Genomic DNA, 10221 nt, shown 5'->3' on the forward strand with positions numbered 1-10221 from the left:
TTGCACACCATAACAACAAACTTGACAAATGACCGTTGAACTTCCATTTGGTAGAGAATCCATAATGAAATTCAACTATTACACATTTATTCAACTTGTACATGAAATGGTTTAGTTTCTATGGCTACAACCTCGCATATTTTTTCAAAGTTTCTTCAGCTTCTTTTGCATGGTCTGGTACGGACATGTTTACTAAGAGGGTGACCCTTGCTGAGGATATCAGGACCCCCTTTTCTGAGCCAGACTTCACGTCCATCTTCCATAGTTGCACCTCCCACACCTTATCCAATTAATAACATCAAACAATTTCAATAACCATGCATTTGCTGACTGTTTGTATATTTTTTCACTTTTTTATGTTTATTTTTCAATTTTTGTTGATAAATGAACATAGTAATCATAAAGAGAGAAAAATGAAAATCATTTGATTAAAAAAGAGGTGGATATAATCAATGGTCAAGGATAAGAGTTGTATATATATATATATATATATATATATATATATATATACAATTTCAAATTGATCGCGGAATTTGATTTAGGGATTTAAGGTTGATCAGATGAACAATAGAATAAAATGATTAAATGTATAGAAAAACACCTAAATATATAAACTTCTTTCTTAAATTCTAAAATAGACCCCGGGTAGGCTAACCCATGCCTCCGCCTTTGAATATAGTCAAGTGGATCAAGGCAATAATAACTCGCAAATAATGAACAATTTTAGAGACTCTATATTTGTCATCATAAAGAATGGACCTGTCTACATTAAAGGGTGGTAGTATATAAAAAAAGGACTCTATAATGAACCTCTCCTCCATGTTAAAGGGTTGTGGTTTAGAAAAATGGAAGACTAATTTAAGCTGTCATGATCTCAATTAACTCTAATTTTTAATGATTGATTTTCTTGTCCCATTAGTCTGCCCACTCTACCCAACCTATAATTACTTCTTGTCTACTTCCATTGGTCCATTAACTCAAACCAGCCTAAACTGTTGCTTGGCTTTATCAGCAATTGAACCACCCACTCCACCTCTAGTGTCATCATCAATCCACCAAGTTTAACTCTCTAAATTGGCCTATTTGGCTTAATCTGCCAGATCGATTGAACTAAATGGATAATTCCATTCTAAATATTGTAATAAAAAAAAGGAATTCCCATTCCATTTCAACTTAAGAAATGGACCCTAAAGATCAATATATAGTTGGATAGCTCAACCTTTTTACTCCGAAAGATGCATCAAAGAATAGATGAATTGCATAAGAGTAAAAACAAAATTAAAAATAAATAAATAATTTCTAAAGACGGTACTTCCTTCTAACTGAACTCCTCGACAAACTTCAGAAGCTCCAGTTTAACCATAACCGTCCAGTTAACCAATAACCTCAGTGCTTAAATAATTTTTAATAATTTTAGAGGATCGATTTCACGGATATCAGGAACCTCAATGATACACTCATTAATTGTGATAATTACCCAAGCATACAGCCCAAACGTCCAACATCCGGTGGGTCCCTTGAGACCACGAGGTACTATTGGCGCGACGAGCGTGGATGACTCATTAATTGTGATAATTACCCAAGCGAGGGGACCGAGTGGCGCAAGGACTCTGTCGCCACCGTAACAGCGTTTGGTGGGAAGTGAAAGAGTGAACTAATGAAGTGTCCCATGGAATCAGATTACCTACATTGTTCTTAGGAAACCGGCGGTACTTTCTCACCCAAAAAACTACCCGCGGGGAGATTGGTTTTTGGCAAGTGTACACTTGGAAGGGAAAGAGTGGAAGACGACGGTACCCACGGTCTCCGGCGATGGTGAACGATAAGGATACGGAGTCGCCGGAAAAGTAGGGCGGATCGGGTAGCGTACCTGGATGGTCTTGCCGAGCTGGAGCGGCGTGGCTTCGACGAAGACGCGGTCGCCGGAGCGGGCGCTGCGGTGGTGGTTGATGCTGAGCTGAATCCCGGCCACCCGGCGGAACCCGGAGGCGACGTGCGCCCCGATGCTGGCCAGCGCCTCGGCCATCATGGCCGATATCCCGCCGTGGAGCACCTTGAAGGGCTGCCATCGATTCCAACCGTCCGTCAGAGGGAGGGCGAGGGGGGAAGAGAGGGGAGGGTAGGAATTAGTACCTGGCAGCAGGAATCGGTGACGGTGAGACGTCCATTGACCTTGGCGGGGGAGATGAGATCGATCTCGAAGCCGATGTTGTGGAGGGCGGCGTCGAGTTGGGCGGTCTTCGACTTGGCCGGCGGCGAGGGGTTGCAGGCCATCTCTTCGTCGGTGGATCCGTCGCGGGGGGAGGATTTTGTGGAGGGGAATCGGAAGGGGGAGGTCGTGGTCAATAAAGCGGATAGGGAGGAAAATGGAAGGTAGGTGCAAGTGGGCGATGAACGTGATACCCATTTTGAAATTTTGAACCGCTCCGCCCGGAGAAGGGTCGGTAGAGATGCCGATCGAACCAGACCGGTTCAAACAAGCTCCCGAATAGACTCGAGTTAGGCCTTCTTTCCGAGTTTAACTCGGGCTCAAATTCGGGCTTATCGGTCGCGACAAGGACACGAGTTAGACGCGCCACACAAACTCAACTGAGTTTGAATACGAGTCGAGTTGCCTGATACTAGACAAGGCAAATGTTTGATTTGAACATGATCGGCAAATGTTAATAGAGCTAACTCGAGTCCCTCTACAATATTAAAGAGCAGCAGAAGAGAATGATGGGAGAGGAGCCCTCAAAAATATGCGTGATGCTTCTACACTACCACACTTCCACCTCATTACTTTCAATGTGAAATGGATCGTAATAAACAGGCCGAAACTTACAAATAAAAACAAAAAACTAGCATCATAATCTTGAGGATTTTGAATCACAATCTTGTCTAGTAAGCATTACACACCGTCTGTCGTCGGAATCCAGCAGTAGGTTCTTGGCCATCTTGCTTAGAGGAAGTAGTCGGGCGTCCTTCGAGTGACATCGGGCTCTCCTCTCCTGGGTGCTGGGTCAAACTGCAAGAAAGATCAGATACTCTCAAGCTATGCAAATTTGATACACTACTTTCAGGTAGGCAAAGGCAAGAAATGATAATACAAGTAGTTGGCTGATATATAACCTTGTAAAAAGTATAAGCATACTATGCTTAGGCAAGAAAGATCATATACCAAAATATGACGACAAATTCACAAGATCAGGTTCATTTGAGGAGAAAATTCAGGTAACAGACCTGAATAAAGGTCTGTCCTTTGCATTCATCAAATTCCATTATTGATGCCATGTTCCCACACCGGTAACAATAATTCGGTGCGCTAAATATGGTAACCACCTTTTGTTCCTGTTATGCAGCCATAAAATTTACACTTGAAACTCATACAGGGAAATGAAACGGAAACAAGTTCATCAGCGCAGAAAATTACATGGCCCCAGTTATATCCCTCCATGACCAATTGATGAGCTCTGGCTATTAACTTGAGATTGTTGGTATGGTTGAATTGCTCAGATATGTCCTGGAAGATTCAACATGAGGCGGTAAAGAGAATTCGATCCACACAGCAAAACAGAGAAAATTAAACAAGCGCGGAGAACATACTTGGCCGAAAGTGTAGCCAGCGCCACGTGGAGAAATACCCCAACCACATCTGTCATCAGGATCAGACCACAAAAGATCACACATGGGCCCCTCATGAGGAACTTCTTGAACACGATCAAAGCTCCGAATGCTATCAAGAGTTTCAACATTAGGAGATAATCCACCGTGCAGACAAAAAATTTCAGATTCAACCTGGAAAAACAATATTGGGTAGTTTAAAAATAGGTAATTCGATTCACTACTGCAAAAGGAATTGTTGGAAGAAGAACACAAATCATCTAATAACTGGTCAAGACATCACCAATCAACTAAAAAGGGAAAACAAAATCATTTTTACTATACAGTATAAAACAGAATACTACAAACGGCTAAATATAAGGTGTGTATTGAAATGGTACGAATTGTGAAATCAAGTAGTTTACCATGAATCAGTTGTTAAAAGAGGCAGATAAAGAAAAGCAGATATTCCTTGACATAATATCCAGAGTAGCTCTCAGAAATGAAAACCGTAAATGTCTATCCACCTAATTGCTAGTGTGGACGACGGATGTTTAGAAATAATTGAATATAAAAAATAAAGATGAGATGATTGAAATATTTAACCTCTATGAGTCTCGTGTGCAGAATTTTCAAAGAAAAAAAACTTCATATATTTATGAAGGAGATCAATAACAAAAGGCCATGTTATTTTATCAACTTTAAATCAAACAGTAATCTCATACTATAAGATGAATCCAAATTCATGGACTCAACCATTTGAATTTTTCTTGAAAATTCAATGCATTTTGATCTTTTCTTTTTAGTTGTGCATTATTCTCCCAACTCTGATAGCCAATCAGTATCTTGGATACTAACAAACACCATAATAATTTATTGGTTTTGCATTTGGGTCCACCGTAAATCAGTAAAAGTAAACATTATTGATAATGTGTGTGTGGAAATTGAAATGTGTGGTTTTTGGTTTAAAGTAAACAAAATTGAACAAAACCAAATTAGTGTGTGTGTGATATTTCAATTTGAATCAATCAGTCAATGTATATATAGTTTGGCTTCGGTTTGAAAATTTTTCCTCATATCTTAAGCAAAAAATAAAACAACAGTTACTATTGCAATATCTAATCAAGCTCTCATGAAACAACAAGAACACCACAAGAAGAGGCAATTATAAGAACATGAACATAGGTAAATGGGATTCAAAATAAACCTAACCATTCCACCATTTTGACTCTTCAATCAGATAAAGACCTAACCCCAGCTTAGTGATTCCTAAAGAGGACCTAACACCAAAAGAGGATGATAAAACAGGAAAATCTAGCAAAACTTCTTGCACAATAAAACAAACCATTCTACAATAAGATTACTCATAGGCGCATATATGGTGGAGAGAAAGAATCTCATATTTATCTTGAGTTCATTAAGATCCTCAAAAGCAGAGAAATATCCAAATGAAAAAATGTGATATTATCTCAGTTACAATTAATATGAAACATTCATAACTAGCAGACTGTATACTCATAAATAAAGAATATTAGAGTATTCAGTAAGCTTCTTCAAGATATGTTGAAGAGTACGAACCAATGCTGTCAATGGGAGATAATCAAAAAGATCTGTGAAGGTCTTCCAGACATTTGCATTGCCATATCTGCAACAGAAATGAAATCCAATTATTATCAAAATTCTGACTGCAACTCTGAAAATTTCACAACATTAAAGGTCAAAGTAATTAGATCTTTGATGGCAATAACTTTATATTGTGCAAGCAACTTAAACATCTTTGCATGTCAAATGTGTAAAAATATGCAAACAAATCAATGTTAAACCTATTGTGTTGATACATGATATGGCATAGCATCACCAAGAAAATATAAAACATAGAAGACCGTGGCAAAACATATATTACAAATTAGTCCAAAAATAGGCATAAATTTTCCTTTCAAGAAATGTGTCCTTTTCTCTCTTTTCCTCATTTGTTGGAAAGGTGAAGGGAAAAGGAGAAATGAAAGTTTTTCAGGTACCAAATAGAAAACAAATATTTAATAGCATATTTCAATCTTATATGCCAAAGGCAGTGTACACCAATACCAAACTCAAGTGTCTAACTCTATTTGCTGCAAATCTCAATTGCAGCACCAAAACTGAAATAGAAGGAAAATGTATCCATATGACAGACCAAAAATAGTCGACCAGCATGGTTACTCTTGATCAAAACTTCAAGCATCAATCCGCAAAGTCATTTTACAAAATCTCATGCGAGCAAAGAGTATGAGGAGGAAAGTAACTCACCTTCATATTGATGTTACCATAGAAATACAAGATAAACTCAAGCATAACAAGCAAATGTATTGCACATGAAACACTATCAACTAACTCTTCTCTTCATACATTATTATCTAATGTCAGGAATACTTATGTAACAACAGAATACTTATGTAACAACAGATGCAATAGTAAAGGAGAATAAATAAATACAAATGAATAAAGTTTCTGTGGGGGCAGATATTAAGCTATAAAAAAGATAGTCACACAAATCTAAGAAACACACAAAGCACGGCTTACTTTCTCAGGCATTCATCATAAAATCCATAAACCTGGGTAATCTGCAATAACAGGATACAAAGTTATATTCTCAAAAAATATATGAGATGAACCTAAGCCTGATAGTTCGTCAGCAAGGCATGAAGTACAACAGGAAGAAATCAATGTTTTCATAAATACCACCTACCATAAAATAGGATATGAATATGTCAAATTGAAATTTTTAGGAACAATGATATTTATTATGCAAAGATTAATAGGTTAGAAAAAAATTAGCATAGGAAAGAACAACCAAAAATTATGCTATATACCTGACGACTCTCATGGTTTCCTCTGAGAATGGTAATTCGCTGAGGATAACGCACCTTGAGAGCCACCAAAAGCTGTTCATACAAAACCAGTTGATACATCAACATGTCATCAAGACTTCACTGTTTTTAGAAAATAAATACTGACAAATGCTAAATAAACAATTGTAGAAAAGTATTTTTTATGATAGCCAACTTATCAAGAACATAGAATACAAGATCAACAAATGGAAGGAAGAACATCTAGAAAGTGACATAGAACAATCAAGCAATAATGCTGTTCTAAGATAAGTTTGACTCTGTTTGTGACACTTTGAGCAAAAACTAGGGCTGGCTGACCAAAAAAGTATTGATTTTGTTGCGTGTAGCATCTGATGAACTTCCAACTAAGATTGTGCAATTTGTAATTTGAAAAAATATATATATCAAGAAGTATGTGAAACTTATTAATACAACATAGCAAGATATTCCATAGGAACGAGAACAAGACACTTTTCTTACCGAAACTGTCTCGACAGAATAGTACCCACGATCCACATAATCACCCATAAATAAGTAATTGGTATCTGGACACTGAAAAAGGATAAGATGTGATTAACTCCATGAACTCATTGGGATGATTAAATGGTCATGATAACTTCATTTAGTTGGTTCTTAGTTTTCTAACTCAAACAAGTACCTTTCCACCAATTCGAAATAGCTCTGCAAGATCATGAAATTGTCCATGAATATCACCGCAGATTGTCACAGGGCTTTTCACTGACTGCAATACATCCATAATTGTCACAAATATGCCAAAGGTGCTGACTAGAGCACTTAAATCAGAAAATGTAACCATGTGGTGAAGCTTGTCCAATACAAACTGTATTAAATCTTATTTGATATGAAAAAACTTGACTTCCATTTTAGAAAATCTCAAGTTATATTTAAAATGGTTAGATTCCACCAATCAAAAAACAAAATTTCTATTATTTAAAATAAATTTAATAAATCATTAATATTTATCTTTCTACATTTATATATTTAACCAATCAAACTAAAAATTGCTATACAATTCAACCCGAACAAAAATAAGTCATTTCAGTTTGGTTAGGTGGCTTCACTAGAACTTCAGTTCCTAAAAGGTATATTAAAAACTTTTTGGTTTTACTAAGTAGATCAGATCCAGTTTGTCTATAATAGATCGGGCAGTCCCAGATGAACAGATTTTATGAGGAAACACACGGCAAGGAAACTAGAAGGAAGTTATAAACAACAGGATCACAAGCACTGAAGTAGGAAGATCATTGATGTAGCACCAGAAGAAATATGATAAGTGTGTGCCTCAACTGAGTTGTGTGCTTCAGTCAGCGTCTCCCAGTGAGAAATGATTGTAGAAAATCAACTTTCATTAATCGGAAGATTCTAATAACAAAAGAGGTTTCTTTAAAAAGACTGAACCATGACCAATCATCCTTTAAATAAGCAAAATTTAACCTACACCTAAAATGCTTAATCATACTTGGACCTATTCTCTAAATAACATTTCCAAAATAGTATTTAAAATTACTAATTTGCAATGGCTTGATCAAAATAAATTTTACAAGCAATAAAAATTAAAAACTGAATTAAAATTTTCAAAGTCCAATTTACAAAATGTAAACCACATAAATCACCTATAATAAAGAATGAACAAGGCCAGCATGCTAGTGAACAACTTCAGGGAAATTCAAAACTATTTATACAAGCTGATCTCATTATCAAGCTGAAATAAAACAACTTTATACTTTAACAAGGGCTTTAACTAGATTGAATAGCTTACTTAAAAGAAGTAATGTCTACCTGAACATTGCTTTCTTCCATTAAAACCTCCTTAGCTTTCTCACAAAGCACCCTAACCTGAAATTTTATTAAAAAACAAGGGGAAAAGTTATAAATTTAGTTATTCACTCACAATCATAAACTGCAAGAAATTCCAAATATTCTTTTGATAGGGAAAAAAAGAACACTGAACAAACACTGGACTGCAAAAGCTAATGTTTTAACAATGAATAACTCATTATGAACTTTTAGCAATTAGCAAGATACAAGAAGGGAATAGAAGCATTTACCTCTATTCCTTGTTGATAGAACAAACAGTTAATGCATGTAACGAGAGGAGTCCTATAACTTGAGTAGCATTTCATAAATTTCCAGAGGCTTATGAAAAGAAATACAATAGAAACCTCTACTTATATTTTTGCTATAGAACTTTCAAGAAATCAGCTCAATCAAGAACTGAATTCTGAAATGACATACTGATCAGATAAACTTTTCCCATCGTGTCTAACAAATTAAAGCATTTATATAATTGTATCAAGGAGAAATGATTAAGACACATCGGTAATTGGATAAATGAATCATCCGACTATTCACTAACAAGTGCCACTAACCCACCTCATAGCCCATCAAAGAAAATCATCACAATCCATAAAAAAAAATGGACTGGCGAGTTCTACATTAGCACTTTCCTGTTTGGGAAGAGCTCGGATTTCTCTACAAACTCCATTATTTAAAGCTTGAATCAAAGGATACGAGGAACAATCCAGGGAACCGGATCAAAGACCTGCAACCGAACCAATTCGTTCCGAAGAAAGATAGACTAAAGATTAAATAGATCTAACGCCAATATCTACCATTTTACATATACAGATCCCAGTAATCACTAAAAAAAACATCTCAACCAAACCACACACCATAACAGCATCACAGATCTGTAAATTGCTAAACACCCACTCAACCTCAGATCTGTAAAGAATACGCATGAATCGAGCAGAAACTCCCCAAAACAAACATTCTGACCAGAGAAGGAATAAATCGAAGGAGCGATCGGACGAAAATAAGCGAGGGAAACGGCGAGATGTAACCTCCTGTTCGGAGAGCGGCTTGCACTGCATGAGCTGCGCGATCTGCTCGTCCAGGTTGCCATGGGTGTCCGAGGCCGGCACTGAACTCACGCTCATCTTGTCCTTATACCAGTCACCGCCTCTCTCGCTCGCGAGACGCCTCCGCAACCCGGAATTGGCACCTTATCGCTGCCTTTCGATCCCGACGAGCTCCTCCTCGCTCTTCTCCCTGGAGAACGACGAGCCGTAGCTTCGAACGACGACGAGGAACGTGGGAACCCTCGTTGATGGTGGAGCCTGCGTCGTAACCTGTGGATTTTGGGTTCGCTGTCGTGTGGGATTTGAGGCTCGTCGCACTGAAACAAGATCCGAGAATACGCTAGAAATGATACGAACCGTTTTCGATTTAAATACGATTAATATCGATAATTGAAAATCACATGAAACGCGATTGAAATTAAAAATAAAGGTTTCATTTTAACAGTCTAAAAGTTTGATCGATTTTATATTTATGTAATATTTTATATAATAAAGAAATAAAATAATTTCTCTTAAAATCTATTTGAGTTATTAATAATTAGAGATGATAAATGGGCAAAAATCAAGAGTGTCCTAGAGAAATATTATATGAGCGTTCATTTTTAAAAAAAAAAAAAAGTCAAATGGCGTCTTCTCCATGATTTTATTTTGAAAATACCATTATATCTAACATTATTGTATAAATTATCAAGTAACTTTTACAAGTATAGAAACATATAAAAGCGACTTACTATAGCTACTAAGGTACAATACTATAGCTTAATGTTATAAAGTGTTTAAAGTGACAAGCTATTGGTAGATAGTTTCTATATAACATATAAAAAGTAGTTGCTATTATAAAGTATTTAGCTTTTACAAGTGTAGAAGCTACCTAGTAGTTTTTACAAAGT

The 10221-nt window shown here is 36.6% G+C and overlaps 2 protein-coding genes across 2 annotated transcripts; both read right to left on the bottom strand.

Annotated features, from left to right (window-relative positions):
• Positions 1-21: 21 nt before the first annotated feature.
• LOC141830382 (1,4-dihydroxy-2-naphthoyl-CoA thioesterase 1-like) lies at positions 22-2380 on the bottom strand. The gene is made up of 3 exons (XM_074717816.1): positions 2134-2380; positions 1871-2062; positions 22-280 (listed from the first exon to the last, which is right to left on the bottom strand). Exons 1-3 carry the CDS (start codon positions 2272-2274, stop codon positions 125-127), a joined length of 489 nt encoding a protein of 162 aa, XP_074573917.1. The 5' UTR covers positions 2275-2380; the 3' UTR covers positions 22-124.
• Positions 2381-2727: 347 nt separating this feature from the next.
• On the bottom strand, positions 2728-9655 carry LOC141830380 (serine/threonine-protein phosphatase PP2A catalytic subunit-like). The gene is made up of 11 exons (XM_074717815.1): positions 9314-9655; positions 8250-8306; positions 7108-7191; positions 6930-7001; positions 6432-6503; positions 6142-6182; positions 5161-5227; positions 3586-3777; positions 3413-3502; positions 3223-3330; positions 2728-3007 (listed from the first exon to the last, which is right to left on the bottom strand). Exons 1-11 carry the CDS (start codon positions 9407-9409, stop codon positions 2942-2944), a joined length of 945 nt encoding a protein of 314 aa, XP_074573916.1. The 5' UTR covers positions 9410-9655; the 3' UTR covers positions 2728-2941.
• Positions 9656-10221: the final 566 nt, after the last annotated feature.

Source organism: Curcuma longa, chromosome 6 (genome assembly GCF_044706935.1).
Source record: "Curcuma longa cultivar G26 ecotype Majalengka, Jawa Barat chromosome 6, ITB_CL_G26_1.1, whole genome shotgun sequence".
Lineage (NCBI taxonomy): Eukaryota > Viridiplantae > Streptophyta > Magnoliopsida > Zingiberales > Zingiberaceae > Curcuma > Curcuma longa.

Coding starts and splice junctions, on each gene's coding strand:
- LOC141830380 (XM_074717815.1), bottom strand. CDS start 9,409: ATGAGCGTGAGTTCAGTGCCGGCCTCGGACACCCATGGCAACCTGGAC. Junction 6,183..6,431: donor GAAACCATGAGAGTCGTCAG/GTATATAGCATA, acceptor CTGTTATTGCAG/ATTACCCAGGTTTATGGATT. Junction 3,503..3,585: donor CTGGCTACACTTTCGGCCAA/GTATGTTCTCCG, acceptor TGAATCTTCCAG/GACATATCTGAGCAATTCAA.
- LOC141830382 (XM_074717816.1), bottom strand. CDS start 2,274: ATGGCCTGCAACCCCTCGCCGCCGGCCAAGTCGAAGACCGCCCAACTC. Junction 2,063..2,133: donor TCACCGATTCCTGCTGCCAG/GTACTAATTCCT, acceptor AATCGATGGCAG/CCCTTCAAGGTGCTCCACGG. Junction 281..1,870: donor AGCTCGGCAAGACCATCCAG/GTACGCTACCCG, acceptor TAATTGGATAAG/GTGTGGGAGGTGCAACTATG.